The sequence below is a fragment of the Haemorhous mexicanus genome, chromosome 6 (genome assembly GCF_027477595.1).
Source record: "Haemorhous mexicanus isolate bHaeMex1 chromosome 6, bHaeMex1.pri, whole genome shotgun sequence".
NCBI classification, from domain to species: Eukaryota; Metazoa; Chordata; class Aves; order Passeriformes; family Fringillidae; genus Haemorhous; species Haemorhous mexicanus.
In genome coordinates, this window is record NC_082346.1 from 18,528,566 (window position 1) to 18,549,607 (window position 21,042).

General features: G+C 42.8%; 2 protein-coding genes across 18 annotated transcripts in view; both read right to left on the reverse strand.

Annotated features, from left to right (window-relative positions):
• Positions 1-1,083: 1,083 nt before the first annotated feature.
• On the reverse strand, positions 1,084-12,227 carry MRPL23 (mitochondrial ribosomal protein L23). 2 transcript variants are annotated; one of them, XM_059849061.1, is made up of 5 exons: positions 12,136-12,227; positions 11,885-12,007; positions 11,168-11,250; positions 9,240-9,313; positions 1,084-1,431 (listed from the first exon to the last, which is right to left on the reverse strand). In XM_059849061.1, exons 1-5 carry the CDS (start codon positions 12,159-12,161, stop codon positions 1,267-1,269), a joined length of 471 nt encoding a protein of 156 aa, XP_059705044.1. In that variant the 5' UTR covers positions 12,162-12,227; the 3' UTR covers positions 1,084-1,266. The 2 variants fall into 2 exon arrangements, with proteins under 2 accessions (XP_059705044.1, XP_059705045.1); XM_059849062.1 differs by lacking the exon at positions 11,885-12,007 and having other exon boundaries at positions 12,136-12,183.
• Positions 12,228-14,006: 1,779 nt separating this feature from the next.
• The window catches only part of TNNT3 (troponin T3, fast skeletal type), a 30,100-nt gene continuing 23,064 nt past the window's right edge, over positions 14,007-21,042 (reverse strand). For all 16 annotated transcript variants that reach the window (XM_059849045.1, XM_059849043.1, XM_059849058.1 and 13 more), the window contains 5 exons: positions 20,883-20,996; positions 20,611-20,720; positions 19,691-19,781; positions 16,833-16,873; positions 14,007-14,394 (listed from right to left, as the gene is read on the reverse strand). In XM_059849045.1, the coding sequence (XP_059705028.1) occupies positions 14,346-14,394; positions 16,833-16,873; positions 19,691-19,781; positions 20,611-20,720; positions 20,883-20,996 (405 nt within the window). In that variant the 3' untranslated portion in view covers positions 14,007-14,345. The remainder of the gene's footprint in view (positions 14,395-16,832; positions 16,874-19,690; positions 19,782-20,610; positions 20,721-20,882; positions 20,997-21,042) is intronic.

A 21,042-nucleotide genomic window follows, 5' to 3' on the forward strand; every position in this document is an offset into this window, starting at 1 on the left:
AGAAGTTCAGACACAGAACAATAAAGGAGAGCACCCGGGTAGAAGCGTTGAAGGCATGGGCTCACTCACTATCCTGCCAATTGCTCCAAGTGGCAGAATTCAAATGCCAGGGGAACATTAGCTATACATTTAACCCTGCATGTGCTGTGTTGCAGCAAACAGCCTCCCGAGACACTCTTCTCAATCTGTGAATTCCTTCCTAGCCCTCCTTTTCCCCCACTATTTCTGACACAACAGCAGAGCACATTACTTGACAATGAAAAAGTGGAAATACCCTCATCAGAGCGAGGAGAAACAGCCACAGAGCCAAGAAATGAAAACACTGAACGTGGCAGCCCAGAAGGCCGAGAAAAGTTCTACCACTATGTAGAACTTGGAAGTACAGGGAGTTACATGAGAAAAAGTAAAAAGAGTCTTTTTATTAGTCCTCAGCACAACACAGGCTACACTGGCAGAAGCATTTCTATGCCAATACACTGTGTCCACACAGGACACTTGCCAGTACTGCAAGGTAGCTGTGGAGTGGGGAAGGAAACCAGCACAATTATGCCAGTAAACATTCCTAAGGCAGGCTGGTCACAGAGGACAGCTACCTTGCACTGCACAACAGCAAGCAGAGACATGCATCACCTTTGTCTGCTTCTTGATGCTTAAGGGGATCAAACGCATATGTGTGCAATCACAAACCTGTCCTATAAACCCTGTCCCCAAAATGCCACACAAATGTTACAAGAGTACACTAAGATCACATGCATTTCTTCAGGACAGGAGGGATTACTGCAAGGAAGGCAATAAGAGTAGGACACATTAAGTGACAATAGGAGAACCCTATATCCTGAGCCTATAGTCCAGTTTTGTACACTTTCATGTCCACCCCTGGCTAACCTATTCTGTCTTTTAGACATTCTAGTCAATACAAACTGCACGTATCCTAGGAAATTAAATACCCTATTTCTACTCAAAACAACCCGCAGCAGCACGAGAAAGGTAAGCAAAATGACACTCTCATAGTCAGAAATGACAAGGAATTCCACATTTTAGAAATAGTCCACAAGTTCACACAAAAGACCTGGTGCAGTCAGATTTATTTTACCTTTTTATTTCTTCAGGGCCATTTTGTTGTAGTCATGTACAAACAGCCAGAAAAAAGACAATGCTAGCAAGGGCTGCTCAAGAATAAACATTCGGTCATTACAAGAAGAGAAGAGTGCAAGTTGTGCTAATCAAAATCCCTCTGAGCCTAAGGAAGGCAGCTGGCTTGTTGCATCAAAGTCCAAACCAGTCAGGGACTCCACCTCGTCTGGGATCACCTTCCTGCTTCTGCTCCTCTTTCTCCATAAATTTATCCCTGAAGTCATCAAAAGAGCGAGTTTCTGCGTCTTGTTCTTTCTCTGGAAATAGGTTGGGAAACTGAAAGGTTTGTCCTTGGCCCTAAAGAGAAAACAAATGGTCAGAGAGACATTCCAGCCTTTCTGCTGTAGCTATGATCTTAGGGTGAAACATTACTCTGAATTTTCAGCTAGTGCAGAATGGTACCTCGTGACCTCCCAAAATCTCTTTCCACCCATGTCCCCAAGATATATGTACGTCCCTTCTCCTCAAAAGCTAACTTTCAGCCTCTCCTCCTGAGTGCTACTTAAGATACTGACATCTTGGTTTTTTTAACAGATGAATGATCAGGAGATGGACATCTCTTCAAAGACTTTGAATCATTTCAGAGATGTTGTGTGAGTCATACAGTAAAAGCAAGATGAGCAAAATAAGTGATTTTGTTAAAGTACCACCACGAGGGAAATACACAGTGGAGCAGGCATTCATTATGTTAACACTCAGGATATGAGTAGTGGTTGTAGTTGTTTAGATCTCAGCTAAGGATAAGAGAGAGCAGTCCTAGCAGCTGTTATTGGAGGATGTAATGTGGGAATACAGAATAACAGATATCAGAGGTCTCTTATCAACAGACATAAAGACTATGGTGTAAAACAATTATAGTGGGAACAATCTGTCTAATATATCACTAATGAGATTAAAGTGATTACATCTGCATCAGTCATTCTGCCTAACAGACAAGTCATTTTAGTGAAACATCATCATCAGATCTATGTCTCCCACTTGGAAAATAAACATTTGCTTGGTCTCTGGTTTTTATCTAACAGCAGGAAACCATTTTTCTGTGGAAATGTACTATCCCTATTAACATTACCTTCTTATTTTTAGTGGTGTTTTCTCTAAGCATTAAACTCAACAATATCAGCCCTTCCATTCTGTATGGGACTTTGCATAATAAAACTTGTAACTGGTCGCCCATAACTCTAAAATTACTCTCCAAAACACTTACAAACATTACAATACATTAACTTCTTTGGCAGCATTCTACATACAAAATGCTCAAGAAAAGCATTTATCTGCTTCAGATGAAAGCAGGTGGGTTTGGCTTTTTTTCAGATCAGCCAGTCTTTAAATTTATTCAGTAAATACATCCAAACAAGAGGCTCAGTTATGAAATGGTTCCATAAAGGACATGAAAGGAGCATTCCCCAGCATACCTACTCTGCATTCTGGGATCAGAAATATGACATAAATAAATCCAACAGAGCCATCACCATGTCTCTGACCCAGCCGAATGTCTGCTATGTTTTATTTAATCATATACACTCGACGTGGCAAATAACAGGTGTGAAAAAATCTAAACATCATATGCTTTGGAGAGAAAAAAGCATGTGTTATCCCAGATGAGATTATCCAGACTGGAATCTACAAAATTCCAACTCTACCCAGCAATGCTCCAGTTGTTTTTGTAGTGCATACTTCTTGGGGGTTTCCTAAGAGCCTGACCATACTACAAAAACAACAAGGGAACTGCTGTGTACATTGCTTTTTCCTTGATTCTAGCCTGGATAAGCTCAACTGGAACATATCAAGGTTTTCCTTTCCACTGGTGTACACTCTGGGGTTTCAGCTCTTTTGTACCTTTAAATTACCAACAGGTATCCTCATAATAGCTGTCCTTTGACAGCTAAAGCACAGTCCTATTTCATGGCACAGAAACTGGCCTAACCAGGGCCCTTGAGCAAGCCCAAAGCTGCAGCCTACTGAACCTCTTCCTGCAGTAGGATCAGCAACAAGTACCCTTGAGGCCAAGCACTGCCCTTGATTTTAGCACACTGAAGCATTTGGAAAGGAATTTGCTAGTATTACAAAAAATTGCTGTGTTTTAACTGCGCTGTGGGCAGGTCACTCAGCCCTGCAGGAGCTACAGAACAGACAGGGCCCATACTAGAGACCTGTGTGTCCTGGAGAGGAAGCCATTTCAGTTAAACAAGTCAGAAAACAACTCAGGCTAACATGGTAGGCACACCACCTCCACTGAAAATCTGAGAACTATTTATATTGGTAACAGTGTAGTAAGGGACTGTTCTTGTTATGCAGCTCTTTCCTTCTGGTATGCTTCCAGGACCGATGCATTTCCCTTATTGGAGAATGAAGGAAATTTGTCCCTAAAGCATACTAACAACATCCACGGTAATTCACTAAGCATTGCAAAACAGTTTTTATTTTAAAAAGAGGGAAGAAAACAAGAAAGATACACACAGAGGCTGTAGCAAAACCAGACAAACCTTTAAACTGTTTATCAAAGTGCTCACAGTTCCCATTTCAAGGCCGGTGGAAGTCAAATATTGAGCTGAAAATGTCAATCTGTATCTGGAGTCTTTTAATAAATCAAAATCAGCACAGACAAGTTGGCTCTTTCCAGCTCTTGTTTTGTGAAGAAATTCTGATTTTGGCTGGCAGCCAAACACGATTTGAAACAGCCAAGACATTACACCCTGAGAACTGAAGGTTGATAAATCTTAAGTAACAATACTCTGCAGTAATACTGCACTGTAAGGCTCTGGTGTGATGAAAGCTGTATGAAAAATAGCTATTGTGCATGCTCAGTAGCTAGTTTTCAGATGAAGCCTGTATCTTGGGTATTTCAAAATTTCAAAAATACCAAAAGGCATCAACTTACATAAAGGATTGTGAGTCTGTCCAGGCACATTTACACTCAATGCATCTTCCACATAATGCCAGAGGCTACTGAGGTTCAAGCTCATATGCCACCTCCTTTAAAAAAAACCTACCAAAGGGACAGAGGGATTGTCACTCCTTTACACAGTGCTGCTTTTCCTTAAACTTCTTTGCAAAAGCTTTTCCTTCTATACAGCAACCATCTGACAACCATATGATAAATGCATCCTCAATGAAATCCTCGCTGGAATAAAGCAAGCAATTTTTATCAAGTTCATCAAGGTTTATCTGGTTTACAAATTGCTAGAACATGAAGTGCTGGCATTTCCAACCAGAAAGGAAGATTCTGCCTTACTTGAAAACTTTTCATTTGTCCATAGTTTTACCTTTAGCAAGCTATTTATCCCTTTAATTGCTGAATTACTGAAATTATCATAAGCTGAAGCAAACTTTAAAAAGGCTAGAACTTGCTTCTGCTTTAGAACTTCTGCCAGCATAATTACCTTAGCTAGAAGCACAGAGAAAAGGGGAGAAGATAACACCACCTTTTTACTCAACACAGCTGTGCTAAAAGAAAATCCTGAGAAAAAGACAGACACTGGAAAAAAAGTAATTTTGCTAGGATAATTCAGTCTGTCATTGAACTGAGTGGTGCACTGACAGCAAAAGATCTTTTTCACCAATGTGAAGTGATCCCCTGATACTCTGGAATTTGTCAGGGTAAGCTCTACCACCATGTGTTCACCTTGCTCTCAAGCAAAGCCTTAACGATACTATTAAAAAAAGGAACAAAAAGCCCCAAACAAAACAAGTCAGAGGTGGCACTGAACACCTAAAAAAAGTAAAGGCAACATGATGATTTCACACGTTGTTCTCAGTTTGGGGGTCTTCCCAGAGACCTTTCTTTTTCCTACAAATTCTGAGGTTATGCACAAGTGAGATGTGCAGTCTCACAAGAGAGTGTTCAGATAACAGAAACAGGACCCATTAAACTGATACTCCTCTAATCCTCAATTCAGCATTACCCAAAAGTAAAAGTGAATTATATATAAGGCCTTATGAGGATTCATTTGTTAAATGCTAGTAACATCCTTCATGATAAAAAGTGACCTAAGCATCAAATACATATTTTCTCTTTAGATTTCAAGCCTTGTCCTAAGAAAGGGTGAAAACACACCTTGTTCTTGGAGTCTGTCTAAGGAGTTATCACAGGAGTAGTACAGATTGCCTCCGTTCATTTTAATGAGAGGTTAAGTGATCATAATTAAGCCTATGAAGTCAAGTGCTGGCCTTTCCACTGCTGAGCCTCACGTCAGAAAACTGCTGGAAGGATTACCCAGCACAAGTTCACTTATACTTCTCTGACCTTTGAGTCCCCTGAAAAGTTTAGAAATGGAAGATGAGCACAGATATTACTGTGCAGCAATGATGCAGCAAACCCTGATCATGTAAACAACTGTGAGATCTCCTGATTATTTGGATAATTGAAGCACTTACTACTGTCCTTCAGAATTAACAGAAAAGTGATGTTTATTGTATCATTAACGACAAAAATGTTGGACTCCCAAAAGCACGGGATGCAGTCCAGCAGTAGCAGCAAACGCAGCTAAGTTTAATAATCCAGGGCATTTGAACAATTCTACTACTACTGCAGTGGTAACATCTGATGCTAAAGCATATGCCAAAAAGGCACAGAAAGCAACTTCAAAAATCCACTCAGGAACAACACTGCATATGGATCATCCAAGTTTCCTCTGAATTCAAAAGAAAACTGTTGTCACATCTGATGTGCAAATAGGCTAACTACTGTGAATGTACAGGATACTCTAAACAGGGGTTGAAGGGAAAGCATTTGCAAAAATGTTCCCACCGGTGCCATCATTCAAGCAGCTAAATAGGTGCTAGTCCTAACACAGACAAGGTCAGACTCCTTTTTACAGCCATCTCCACTCCATTTCTCAAAACAGGTTTAATTAGAAATAGGTCTGGATTCCAGAGGCTTGTCTACAGTTGTGCTCCCATGGGTAATAACACCTGTTAAGCTAAACCAGTCAGAACACTGAAGGAGGAGAAGGAGGGGATGTTGTTGGTTTTTTTTAATTTCCCTGATGTTAAGGCAATTGCAAAGTTTACCACTGGCCTTCTTTTCTTTTTTTTTTTTATTTAATTTTCATTATAATAATTATAGCTGTATTGGAGCAAGGAGAAAAGCTGCTGTATTACACACATTTTATCTAGTTTGCAAAGATATAAAACTTGGGTTCAATTTAAAAAATAGAACAGTGTAGAAAAGTAGCATTTGATACACAGGGCAGTAAGTCTCTAACTTAAATCTTTTTCACCCCATTCTAAAAGGAGAAAAAGGCAAGCAGGCTCTGGAATGGCAAGATATTGTTGATCCACAGCCTTCTATGATTTGAGGTATTTTTTTAGTGTGAAAATATTATGCTTGGACAGATCACTTATTTGTCCAGTTACCGCCTGAGAAGAAAGTAAACAGCTCTGAATCTCCAAGAAATAGTATTTGGAAAAGAAAGGACGACAATGCTTACATGTGGAACAGCTGGGGCAACTAGTCTGACACCTAAGGGCATGTTGACTATGACTTCATACACCTTCCACCTTTGAGACACTTGCAGTAAGTGAAAGGATGTGTGTGTTGCACTGGGACACATAAGGTGATGCTTTATGAAGCAGAGAAACATAACTGCTCATGAGAATGAACTCAATTTCATTCAGGTGAACTGCACCACAGCTGCAATATCACACTGGAAAGAGCAACACTTCCACCTAGTGGGCAACAGAAAGATCAACCCAAGAGCTTCCAAAAACACATTCGTATTTTTCCAGTCATAAGCAGTTTTAACTTGAAACTGGATTAATGAGAGAAAACACAGCTGGTAAAAATGGTGGGAAAGCCCAGCTACTCTGACTCATGGCAGATGCAAACTAATTCTCATGAAAATAAGGATTTTACAGTGGTTACCAAAGACTTTCCTAAATTAGGCAGATAGTAACAATGGACTGCATGGGGCCTGTAACGGCCTGATCACACCAAGAATGAGAACGAAGGCAAACCCTTTAGATTCAGAAATGACACTGGGTTTCTGGCTTCACCCACTGTTTCAAGCTGGTGTGAACACAGAGCTGGGAGCTCATTGTCTGAGACATCAGAGCTAGTGATGAAAAGCAACAAACAAAAGTAAAAAGAGAAAGGGGGAGGAATAAAGAAACCTAAATGTTAAAGGAATTAACAGACCACAACAACAATAGGAAAAAAAATAGACCAAAGAGACCGGGAATGAGGTGAGGAAAAAACACAGTCATCAAGCTTCACAGTCAAGAGTTTAGTGAAAGGTCAGGATTCCCTCCCTTGACATGAAAAACACCACCAAAAAGTGTCCCCTGACCCTCCCTGTTCATGGAGGAGATGGAAAACATGGCATTCCTCAAGAACTCATTATAGTAACTACAGTGTAAGACAATAAGGGACTCTTGCTGTCCCATTTACTATGAAACCTCAGCCACAGTGCAACAGGGCTCCATGCTCTGCCCAGAAAACAAAATGGGAGGCTGGAGAAACAACCAAACTACTGTTGGTTGCCTCCAATACCAAGCTAGTTTAGGTAAATCTCCACACCTGGGCTGACCAACCCTTAAGGTTATGGGAACTATTCTAGGTTGAGAGGCTGAATGTGAAATGAATGCACAAAGGCACTGCCTTAAACATCTTGCTCCAACAGAGCAGTAGCATTCTGCTTCCCACTCCTTCACCCGGAGTATCTATGGGGTTGCAGACTATCTCCTTCTCACCTCAGCAGACACAGGACACAAGACTGCATTACAGTGAAACAGAATTTGAACTACAGTTCACTAGAGACCCGTGGCTGCTTCAGTCTTGGGAAACAAGTTTCTAAAAGCAAGGAAGTCACTAGCAGGAGGCGGTGGCAATGGAAAGTACCCGCAACTACCTACTAAAAGGAACAAAACTCAGAGAAAGCAACTTGTGAGATACAACATCATCAATTCAAGCATTCACTTTCTAATCATACAGTCCTACTCTCCAGCAAACAAAAAACCTAGCACGGACAATCCAGGAGGGAGAATTTGCTCAGCAAAGCAACTCTTCCTTGAAAAAGGAATGGGTGGTTTAGCCATAATAATGTAAAATCCTCACAGAGATAAGGTTGCCTTTAACTTCAGCAGATCAAATCAAATTAACTCCTCATCTAAATATAACTGTTACTTTTTAGTAACATTGCACTTTACACTATTCTCGTAAATTAGGTAAGGGCTGTCTAGAAAAACACTCCATCCTCACTTTTCTTTTTACTCCCTTTCCCAAAAGGGGCTCAGAAAAAAACTCCTCAGCATATTTAAACTTTGAAATATTAAAAATCAGACTTCCCATTGTTTGTCCCTCTTGAGTTTGACCCCAAGTCCATATGAAATCTTAGCCAGTCTTTAGGGTCACAGAGCATTCCTCCAACACTGAATCCTTGTCCCAAGACAGAGTTAACAGTGACGTTATGTTGCCAACTGCAATTTTGAGCTTATGGTTTTACAACCATAAATACCATCCCTTTAATGTCATTTTAGTATGTGAAGGGGTTTTCTGTCACTGGTTGCACTTCTTTTTTGCATAAAGACAGGTAAGCCTGACAGAAGTTTAAACTATAAATTGGTCCTGTTATGAAAGAAATTTACAAGAACATGAAGCTCCTTTTCCACTGAGCAATCAATGTATGTTTCAGAGTTCAGTTCAGCCACAAAGCAAGCTTGTTTAGACATGACTAAAGGCTCTCCAAGGAATAAGCCTTAGTCTTCTCTGAAATTCAAAGACCTTTAATAAGAAGTTCCCTACCCTCACAATATATTCTTTCACTTACTGGACATTTCAGCAGTCAACCACACAAGTTGTGAACCTTCCAGCACACAGAGTACAGGGTCAGCATGAAACTCTCTGGCAAAGCAGCACCCTATGACATCAGTCCACAACCTACAGACAGACCTCAAACCAACACGGGACTTATTTTGTTTAAATTTGATCTTTAGAGCAAGTCATTTAAATCTCTTTACATTCTGGAATGTGTCAAAGAAACTGTCACTATTAGAGGACTGGCAGAAATATTCAGCCAACCAGGACAACTCACTGGCCATTACTTTCAACTGGCTGGTTAACAGTGCCCTCCTCTTTCCTCACAAGTGTCCATGTTAACTCAACTCACCAGCTGTACATAGGCAACCTTGTAATCTGGCTTCTTCACTCTCTGATTCCTGTGGTTCCTCTTGTTGTTTGCACCTGCAGGAATGAAGAGAATCCCACCTTTTACTTCCCATGACTTCTGAGTTCTCCAAAGCAAGGCCAAGCTGAAGGAGGGACTTGGCTACCTCTGATTTATTGTTAAGAGGAATATTCTTCCTTCACTACCAGCACAGGACCACAACTATTAAAGGGTACTGAAACGAGTGGACACTGCTCTCCTCATTTACAAGCAGGGAAACAAGGCATCACCAGCCTGCTGCCACAGTGCCTTCACACACAAAGTCTGCAAAGCAAGGAGAAAAGTCTCCCAAGTAGGGGCCAGGGGTGATAAACTGTTCTCCCAACATCCACAGCTTCAGGAAGACAAGGAGAAAATTACCACTAAGTAGCCTTAAACTTGACAATTTGTACTATTCAGCTGATGAGCTGCATCTACTGTTTATGCACAAGGATATTATATTCCACATCCAAACAAACTAAAGTACCTCAACCATGCTGGTCACAACTGAAGTGGGAAGTACAACTCACCCCTTCATGTTAGGCAGACATTAAAGCTCTCAGATTATTAGGAGTTCTAACCCTCTTTAATCCCTGACTATATACCATCACCTAAAATTAGCAGAGGGGGACAAAATGGGCATAAGGACAAGCATGGCTATTTTTCAGTGCTGTTTGGAACTACATGTGTTTGGTATTTATGACTTAATTTAATTCTGGTTTTCACATAAGCATATGACAGATGATACTTCCAGGGTTTTTCCTTCCCTTGTAAATTAAGAGTTTTACAACCTTATTTTGAAGCTTTTTCTTTTATCCTCCATTTTTCACTACCACAGGTCTTTTTTCCTATTCCTTTTTAAATCTACCTTATCTTACCATCATAAACAGACAATTCCTTTCATAGAGTCACTACATGAAAAATGAAAAACCCAGCCATCAAAGCTGTCCTAACCAACAAGTCACTCTCCACCCAATAATTATACTGCCTGGTAATCAAAAATGTAAATTAACATGAAAAAAAAAATGAAAAACATTCCTGACTGCATCCAAACTGCAGTCAGAGAAGCTCTGGGGAAGGAAACATTCATAGGTAAAGGGGACATTACCTAAATTTGTCTTATTTCAGTTAGAGATGAGTCCCTCTGCCTCCAAGTCAGAATTCAGCACAGGTTAAACTAGGAATGTTTTTTCTTTTTCTCTTGGGTTGTTTTTTTGTTGGGCTTTTGGTGGACATTTGGGTGTTTTTTTGTTGTTGTTGCTGTTTCTAGGTGTTGGACAGGAGAGAAATACCACAAGTGGAAACATTCCAGACTGCAGCAGAAATTTGGTAACAACAGGTAAGAAAATCTAAAAGTTTGTCAAAATGTTTTCCTGACATTATCTACTGCTTCAACAGAGCACTTTTCTTTGCTCTACAAACTTTTCCTTTTGTTAGACCATAACACCTCCTGTGTGTAAATGCAAACTAATCTCAGCTCATTTCTTAAATGAAGGCTACAGCTGAATTTAAGTTTAATTACTACTTGCATTAAAACACATGAAGCAGTTCCTTCTGAAGGGAGACACCCACTGGTCTTCAAGGAGAAACAGTACCAACTACAAAAGCACAAGCTAGATAAATGTCAGGATGATCAGCACTTTTAAATTCAGAATTTTCTTTTTAGAGTGAAACTTACATCATCATTTAATAACAGCATTCAAATATGAAGTGATGCACGTTTATTTGAAGGGATGAATAAACAATTATGCTTCAAGACATCACCAGCTAAGCACCTGGAACCACTGCAACCAAAGTCTGCTGAAGCTAACAGACCTTTTGAAAGGCAAAAGTCTACTCTGGCTGCACAGGGATGCTGTAATCATCCCTGTGCATTACTCAACTGCACTTACCATACTGTATCCTGGTCCTCACAGCAGCTACTGGCACATTGTATATTCTTTCAAGGTAATTCCTGATATCCAATTTTGTCATTCTAAGCAATGAAAAAACATTTTGGGGAAAAAAAGAAAAAAAAGTGTAAATATTGAAACAAAATAAACTAGAGACTGGTTGATACTGAGGAATAAATATGTCTTCTTGCTTTAACCAAGACAGATTTACGACAAGTGTAAACTCAACCTAGACCACACACTGCTACAGCGATTTATGATCCATAAACTGTAACAACTGTCAAATATTTATCCTCTGTAGCCTCAAGATTCAAACTGCCAGGTATATTCTGTGTTCAGCAGGCTTTCTCACTGCCCAACCTGAGATGCCTTTCTTTATTCTGAGTAGGAACTGCTGATCTTACCAGAACCTGCCACAGTCTTATGGGTTCTAATGTGTGCCAGCAAACTGGTCAGGCTGAAAGAGTCCTGACAAATAACTGGATACCACCTAGCTTACTCTGGATCAAATTCTAAGCACCTCCTTCTTCCCAAGCCTTGGGAAGGCTGAGCCTCACTAACACTGGGGGAGAGGAGCCAGGCAAAGCTCCTCATTAAATCAGTGCCCTCACCGCCCTCTGCAAAGTCTGCCTGATGCAGGAGCCCCTTCCTTCCCTGCCGCGGCACTCGGCCCCCCCGGCCCTCAGCCCTCAGGCCAGCTGCCGTGCCCGCACTCACTCCATGGAGACGCGGAACTGCACGGTGTCCTCGGGCTGGGGCACACCGGGCCGCACCGCCAGCATGAAGAAGTTGGGACGGAAGATCCGCAGCTGCGGGCCGCCCCTCTGGAACAGCGGGTACCTGCGGGAACACGCCGCCGCTCACTGACCGGCCTGCCCCCCCACCCCGCTGCCCCGACTGAGCCCCCCCCCGCACCCCATCCCGCCGCTCTGCCGCCCGTCCCGCCCGCCCCGCTCCGCTCGGCTCACACTGCCCTCCTAGCGCCCGCCGCCATGGCCGAGCCCACGGAAGCAGCGGCGCCAGAGCGGCTCCGGCGGGGCGGCGGCGCCCCCTGGTGGCGCGGAGGAACGCGGCAGGGCCTCAGCCGGGCAGGGGCCGGGGGCCCGCGGAGCCGCGCGGTGCTGGGCCCTGCCCGGGGCTCCTCAGAGTGAGGAGGGCGAGGAGCCGCCTGAGAGGGTCCAGCGGAACGTCACGGAGATGAGGAGGGGTCTGGAGCATCTCTCTTAAGAAGAGAGACTGCGGGAGCTGGGGCTGTTTAGTCTGGAGAAGACAAGACTCGGAGGGGATCTCCTTATGCCATACAAATTTCTCAAAGGCGGGTGCCTGGAGGATGGTGCCAGACTTTTCAGCGCTGCCCAGCGACAGCACAAGGAGCAGTGGCCGTAAATGAAACACAAGAAGTTCCACCTCAACACGAGGAGGAACATCTTTTCACTGAGAGGGGCAGAGCACTGGAACAGGCTAGCCAAGGAAGAACAGAATCTCACTCCCTGGAGAGGCTGAAACCCGCCTGGACACATTCCTGCGTCACCTGCTCTGGGTGACACGGCCTTTGCAGGAGGGTTGGACTGAACAATCTCCAGAGGTCCCTTCCAACCCTAACAGTTCTGTGATTACGTGAAAATCTCATCTCTCTGGGACACTGCAGTGCTGTCTGCCTTTGCTGGGGTCCTGTTCTGGCTCTCCTCCTGTCCTCCACGCTGGTGAGACCCAGCACAACACACACAGGGCTGCTGGATCAGGTCCAGAGGAGGCCACAGGGATGCTGGAAGGGCTGGGACACCTCCCTTGTGAGGACAGGCAGACTGCTGGGCTTGGGCAGCCAGGAAAGGGGAAGGCTCTGTGGAGACCTGTTTGTGACCTTTCAGTATTTAAGGGGGTTTTATAAGAAAGACAGAGGCTTTTTACCATCCCATGACAGGACAAGGCACAACTGTTTTAAACTGAGAGAGGGCAGGTTTAGATTCGATGTTGGGATTAAATTCTTTACTGGGAGGGTGGTGAGGCACTGGAACAGGTTGCCCAGAGAAGCTGTGAATGCCCTATCCGTGGCAGTGTTCAAGTCCAAGATGGATGGAGTTATGAGGAACCTGGTCTAATGAGAGGTGTTCCTACCCATGGCAGGGGAGTTGGAACTTTATGATCTTTCAGGCCTCTTCACACCTTATCCACTCATAACTCCATTACAACTCTGCATGTGACAACAGAGAGACAGAGTGGGCACACAGCCAGAAAACAGAAACACAGAAACAGAAATTTGGAAACATGGGAGAGACTGTGATGGGCTTCCCTCCACCAGGGCAGTTCAAGGGTTGGCAAAGATAAGAGGCCCTACAGAATAACTTGCACCTCAAATTTAGTAACAGCCACTTGTGTTTTGACATCTACATTGAATCAACCAAGTAATTCACACTTCAGTATTGGACTTTAATATTGTATGCAGGCTAACAGCCTCAATAAATATTTTAATGTAATATTTGAATGAATCATTCTCTGTTGTGCTTGTTATTGCATTTAATAAAAGCTATGTGCTAAAAGCTACCACTTCTGTAGATTTGTTCCTTTATTCCCTATTCTTTGATTCACTTAATCACTCAAACTTTGAAGTCAATTTCAGCTACGTTTGGTAGCCAGATTATGAGCTCCCTGAGAGCAGCTGGCTCTTGGTATCTGCCTGTACAGGCCCCCAGTCCTGAGTCTTTGCTGATGACACTGACCCTATTCTCCCTTGTAGAGACAGACCAAATGACATTAAGTAAGGGCTTGGATCAACTCTCAAATCCTTGGAAAATGGGAAGATGTTAAATAAAACACAAAACACCATTCCAGAGGGCTGCTATTGGAGTAGGTACTGGTTGTGCTTTATTTACAAAATCCAAAGATTTGTACATAGCAATCTACAGGACAGCATAGGGCTGGTATCAGGAGGATAAGGGACATGCTCAGCAGGAATTGAAGATGCCAGCAAGGAGTCATCCCAGTTCCACAGGGAACCTGCTTCCCCTTGCCTGAGGAAGCCACCAGACCCCTCCAGGAAGAAAAGCAGCAGCAATAGCCAATCCAGGCTGATGTGATTTTTGTTATCATTAAGGCATGAGAACACAAGTGATCGGTGAAGGAGGAAAGAGGAGACCAGCAGGGGTTCAGCACATCATTAAAGGCCATCCTGCCTGGTTCTTTACTTCCAGCGCCCACCAACCTTGCCCTTGGCTCCTGCCTTCTTGCTGCTACAATGCAAAAGGAAAGAAAAACATGTCAGCATGATGGAAGCAGTGGGGCTCTGTGGCCACTCGGCATTTCTGACTCTTAGATTATCTTTTGGCTGCTTTCACTTCTCACATGTTTGGCACACCTGCCATTGACCACATCCTGAGAAAAATGTTGTTGATATTGTGGAAAAATATTCCTCCTGGGGCTCTTAGTCTGAAAGGTAGGATGTGCATCCTGAAAGAGATGGACCCTTCCAGACTCTTGGATTATCAGGGTAGAAATCTAGGTGGTCTCCAAATTAAGTGACAGGTCTATCTATGCAGGCACAAACTTGATATTTTCTGAATACAAATCTGCTATGCTCCGGATTTTAGGGTTTAGAGCTCTATCTAGAAATTTGCTCAGTATGAAAGAGCTCTAATCAAATTCCCCAGATGCTCCATTCAGTAGTGAAGGCAAAAAGCTGAACACTAATTTAAATACAACTAAGAAGTGCTTTGCTCTAGCAAAGACAGAGTGGCTATTTATATCATGAGAGCAAGAGCCTCCAGAACAATCCAAACAACTTTTTAAGCCTGCTCTCATATCAGTATCCCTGTCTTGTTGATGGTGTGTGGGAGCAGTCCAGCTACACTCCCCACTGAAAGCACCTGGGGCAAACTCTCTCCAAGAGTTCTTGCACACAGAAGGTCAATCCTACATGCAAGCCACTTACCTTCTGCCTGAGAAGCCTGAACTCAGAATGGGGCTAGGCAGGAAGTTAGTTGAGTTAGATTCTGCACTAGTTCCCATTAGCAGGACTTTGGTTTGTGGGGCTCGGCACACCCCCAAACCCTTCCAGCTCACAGACACAACAATGAGGCCGCTTCTTGAACCAAAGCACATGCAGAGTGTGGGGTTGGGACCAAGCACAAGGTAGAGGGGCCTTGGTGCCAACAGAGGCCTTTCTTCAGAACCACTGGTTCCTCCAGGGAGAAGGAAAACATGGGGACATCACACCTGGGGAGACTTTTATTGTGCTGCCTCATGGATTGGTTCAAGAGCATCAGCCATATTTACAGAAGGATGTAGCACAGTGACAGAGACACACACACAGAGTGGGTACTTTACCTTTGACCAAGACAGGCTAGGTATATTTGAAAAAATTGATGGTTTACATAAAAGAGACTATGCACTTTCTGCTTATCTTAAATTAAGCTCCACATTCCTTTTGCCAGCCTTTCTGAAGGTTCAAAACCCAGTGTAGGAACTTCATAGCTCCTCAAACAAAGACAGAGTCCTTTAATGTCCACAAGCACCTGTGATGTTTGATGTTACACCTAACCTTTAGAGTGTGCTTAAGGAGATTTAATAAAGTATGAAGCAAGAGACTTATTTGATCCTTGTATAACACACTGGCAGGCATTGCTTTGGAATGATAGTGTCTAGTGTGGATAGAAATTTAAGCACACAGAAATCTCATTAGCTCTGGGCTTCTCAGTGCAACATTTTCAAATGGTGTGCTGGGAGAATATCATGTCTTTTGGGGGAAAAAGCCTGTTGTGGATGGTGTGGTAACACCCCACAAGAGCAGGAACACCCAGACATACTCTGGCATCCTTCTGCAGCTGTGCATTCTGCTGAGGTTTATCAGCCTACAGCTCTGTACAGAAAATACCATGGGAAGGTCAAACTTTATGTTTGGCATAGCAGACAACCAAACCCCCAGTGTTATATTCATTTGATAAGCCAGGGTGTCTTGGGGAAGTGGGAAGGCAGTAACTGGTCACTCGTGTCATCCAAAGATATCACCAAAGACCACTGCTTCATTCCTGGCATGACTTAGGTAAAAAGATACAGATGCACAGAGAAGAGCAAACCCACCACTGGAGAGCTCTCCTCCCTTTCTGCCCTGCAGTTACTTCTCTGTGAGAGTTAGTTTTCTGCATGTTCCAACCCTCAAGCTGTGTCTACCCCTGGTATCTCATAAATCCATTAAAAATGCCTAGAATAAAGATAATAGACTCAAAAAAGTAATGGAATAGTCTTGTGGGGAAGGAAAGTGGGAGAGAGATGATGAGTGAAAAGAACTCACAACAGTAATCCCATTACGTTAGTCTTGTTACACACCATTCTTTGTAATCTTAGCAACCACTTGTTTATCCTTCATAAACAAGGGTTGCATTCCCTCAAGTATTCAAAGCACCTCAGTCAGGTGTTTGAAAAGTCCAACAATAAGCAGAGGAAATTTTTGAAGGTATGGTGTGAAGAAACATGATTTTTTCTTGTTAGGTGTTACATTCACTTCAGTTTCTCCTTCATTTTCTCAATGTGAGGCAGGATGGGAGTGGCCCTTCCATCTCTAGCCCCATTTCATTGCAACAAGAAAATGTCAGTGTTGAGGCTGAAGTGACACATTTGAACACTGAGAAGATATCCCCAAGCCAGGAGCTAGGAAGGGGATATAAATACTTACTGCTTCTGGGCCTGATCGATCCGGTTTCTGAGGGTGACAATCTGCAAACAACATACATGACCAGGGTTTTTAGAGACAAAGAAACCTTGTTCCCTCAAGGAGAGGAGCGTTTTACCTGCTGAAGTGCTCAAAACAGGCACCTGTAGGAGGAATTATTACTTCCTTGGAAATAAAAGCTCACCCATGGTTGAAGGACAGAAATGTTACTTCTTGGCAATAAATCTGCAAACCACCTTCACATGTCAAGGGACAGAAGAGCTAGAATTTTATAACCCTTAATAGAAGTGTTTCTACATATTAAAATTAATCTCCTATGAACTCACATGTCAAACTGCAGGCAGGTAAACTGGAATGAATGTCACTTTGGCCAACTGGAAAGCTCTCAGATGGCGCCATCACCTTCATGTTTCTCACTCTTCCCTTAGTCCTATACATCAGGTGTTTGTGTAAACCCAAAGATCTTCAGTGGTCTTTGGATGGGGACATCAGGAATGGAAGATGGGTATCACATTCTGCTGGAATACCTCTTACTGGCTGGCAGAGCAGGAGGTGAGGAACTTGCAGCACTCACCACTTTCCCAGCCACTCATTTAATAAGAGAAGATGACCTGGTGCATAGGAGAGGAAACACCTACCTTGCACAGGATAAACACGTTAAAGCCTGACTTAGTAACTCAGTTTGGTCTGTAGGCCTGGACTCATTACTGAAATCCTGGGACGCATGTACTGGAAAGGTCTACAAAGCACTAGGATATGATAGAGACTTTTGCCCCTTCATCTTCTAATTTGTAACTGACTCAGCATTTAACTCAGTTTTCCTGGGCTGAAGAAATGCTCTTGCCATGAGGTATGCTTTGCTTTTGGTGCAGTTCAAAATTCTGCAACGGCTCTGCCGGTCCAAGAATTGATGACCCAAATTTTGAATATTTAAAGTTACACTTGACATTCCCAGCGTGCAAAAAACAAGATAAACAAAAGTCATACATTCTGGTTGTCCCAAGAACTGGTAATTCCTGGTTCACGTCTTTCCATGGCAAACAGGAAAAACATAAGAGACTGAAATATTACTGAGAACAGGACAACACAAGCAAGGAAAGATAAACAGATCACTTGCTTTTCTACTTACTTGTGGAAGTTTTAGTATTTGTCACAGCAGTTTAGATTGCTATTTTCCAACCAAGTATCTTCCCCAAGTGTTGAGGAGAACCAGTTGTCTTCAGTTTGACCCAAGCACTTAAGACTTACCTTCAGTCATAACCTTATGATTGTGACTATGACACTCACTCTCCAATGAAGCACCAAAGAGCAACAGACACTAGAGCTAAAGAATGGCTCTACTTCTCTGTGTCTCACTTCCTTCCTTTTTCTCTCCCTTGCATCCTTGTGTCTCCTTCATTCTCTTTCCTATTTTCACTTACCTTTCTCCTCATTTTTTTCCTGCTGTTATCCTCCCTTTATTCTTCCATGTCTAGCTGTGCATTTTCCTTCTGCTTTGCTCATTCTTTGTACTTTGTCTCCTTGCTTTTCATCAGCAGGCACCCACCTTTTTGTTTATGCAGAGGATTCATTACCATAGCATGTTCCCCTCCCCTGGCACTGCCTAATTTCCTGTTTTTCCACACCCACTTGGCTGTTTATCATTAAGCTAGCCCTCTGCAGTGTTCTGGATCTAGATAACCATGTGCCACAAGGTGGAGAAGCTTTCCAATCCCCATACTATTCTCTATCTGCTGTAGTCTAAGCTATTACACATGTATCCCTAAGTTTCTGCAGGTACCCCAGGCTCATCAGGGTGATACTCCCATGCATGTAAGACCTGGTTTTGGATACAGAGTTTTGGATAGGGAATTATTTTAAGGTGTTCTCAATAGACTGCATGCTCAGTTCTTTAACCAAATCCCTGTTGAACTCTTGACTCTTTCTAAATTACCACTTTGCATCTTTTCAAAGAATGGAAAGGGAGAGAAAAGGGAAGTGAATGGAGAGACACAAGATCCATTTTTCTCTTTCTCTCTGCACTTGGAGCCAAGTGCCAGCTCCCGTCTGGCGCCTGGCTCTGACCATGCGACAGGCTCATGCATTTGGTAGCCTTTGCTGCTGCTGTGACACAGGCAAGTTCATTGTACTTACAACTTGGAAAGCTCCTGCAGCCTGCAACGCATTGTTAAAATCTAAGAGAGATTGAGATAGTTACATTGGTGTTGCTCACTGCCTGTCAGCAGGTGTCTGTGTGATTGGGAGTTAAAAGGAGAGTGAGACAGAGAGAGATCCAGTTGGATTTTTCAGCCACTGAAACCTAATGCGGGTGAGTGCCTCCCTATCCAGTGACTGTGTGAGGGAAACATGTCCACTTTCTGTTATCATATGACACTTCAGTCAGATGCTCCTGTCTGGAGACAGTTTTCAGTAACTCCAGAGAGCTCAGGCCACAGGTAATCTGTCTGAGATGGAATAAAACTTACAACATTCAAGTTTGAAATCAAGGCTGGATCTAAAAATATTACTTTGCAATGGAGGTGTGTGAACTGAGAGTTACTGAATTTTCAGGCCACAGTTACCTATAGATAAACAAGAATGAACAATGTTTCAGGAGAGGGCAGGATGTCCATTTTCCATTGGGATTGCCTTTCCATGGGGCACTGAAAACCTTAGAAGTGATCTATTCAATTTTATCCTAAAATGTGAAATCCAGTTCAAGTATGTATATTAGGGGAATGCAGTTCCAAGCATTTTGCTGCATAAATATTGCAAAGGGTCATTGTAGACCCAGATAATGTCACATGACCTTTGCCAGATGAATCAGAGAGATTTTTACATTTTGGACCCAGTGCCATTAGCAAAATAACCTCTCAACTCACCTCATATTTTTTCCTCTTGATCTGCTCTGTAAAGTCATACTTCTCAGTCTCCAGCTGATATAGCCAGTCCCACAGCTCCTTAGCTTTGTCCCTGTGTGTTTATGGAAAAAGACCAAAGAAACACATGACATCAGATATGTTCCATTGTTTTCACATGATTAATAATGAATTTTATTTAATGCCACTCACACATCTTCCTGTAAACCCTCTGTGTTCTCTTAAAGCTACTCATCATTTTCAAGTTCACATTTTTCTCACCTTCAAATCTTTTAGACTTGCAGTCTTGTATGTGTCACACATTAACATGATTCCTCTAATTTTCCCCCTAACTCTTAATGAAAGACAAGACTGCAGTGGAATCAGACAAGAAGGAAGGAGGACTCTGAAGGTCACCCAGATAAGCAGAGGAGTTGCCATTGTACAATCTCATCTGTGTCAGGGCTGAGGTGAGCCACCTTCATCTTTCAATCATGTATAAACTCCAACATGTGCAGTCCAGACTATCATCTGATGACTGCTCTGCACCAGAGCACTTAGCTTTCAAACCTCCAGCCTCCATGGAGATCCTATTCATACCTTAGCAGCATTAACTCACCCCTGGGAGTGCTACAGATACCAGTCTGTAGGCTTGTTCAGCTAATCCCAGAGCTAGCCCTGTAACCAAGTAATCCTAATTAGCAGGAGAGACTAACAGAACTATGCCAGGAGCACAGCTAGAGCGCTACCAAACCATTTCAACACTTCCCTACATTCCCATTTCTCCTCCATTCTCCAGGGTAAGCAAGGGCACAACTTAAGTGTGTCCCATGATAAATTTCAAGGAAGACCCCCTCCTCTACCTCATTTTATCACCAGAGGAGACTTCAGGACAGTAAAACCAAATATCAATATCATTCCATAAATTAGGATGAACATGTTACCTCAGCTTGTCTTCATTAAGGTGGTCAATGTTCAGGGGCTTGCGCCTCTCAGCCAGGACCTTCTTCTTCGTCTCTCTAGCTGTTTGCTTCTTCCCTCTCTTCTGGTCAGCCTATTTTCAGAACATCAATTAATGCCAGCATTCAGAAATTAAGCCTGAATGAAACAATTTCAACACTGGACCGTTTTCTCAACTTCTAATGAAGACTATTCCCAGTCAAATTAATGGTTTAATGTTTTAATTTTTTTTTTTTCATCAATCCACAACTTTTACCTTAGCCAGATAACTGCTGTATGTTGCACCCATGGAGGACAGAGCCTTCTTCTTCTTCAGGTCATCCTCAGCTTTTCTCTTGGCATCTTCCTCCTCTCTTCTTGCCTTTTCCTCCTGTGGAATGCAACACATAAAAGAAGTTAATACGGGGCAGACTCCC

Bases quoted from the DNA above. Each gene is read 5' to 3' on its own strand.
- MRPL23 (XM_059849061.1), bottom strand. From the start codon at position 12,161: ATGGCGGCGGGCGCTAGGAGGGCAGT. The intron at 12,008-12,135 runs GTGAGCCGAGCG...GTGTTCCCGCAG, and splicing joins GCGGGCGCTAGGAGGGCAGT to GTACCCGCTGTTCCAGAGGG. The intron at 11,251-11,884 runs GTGAGTGCGGGC...TTCATTGCTTAG, and splicing joins CAGTTCCGCGTCTCCATGGA to AATGACAAAATTGGATATCA.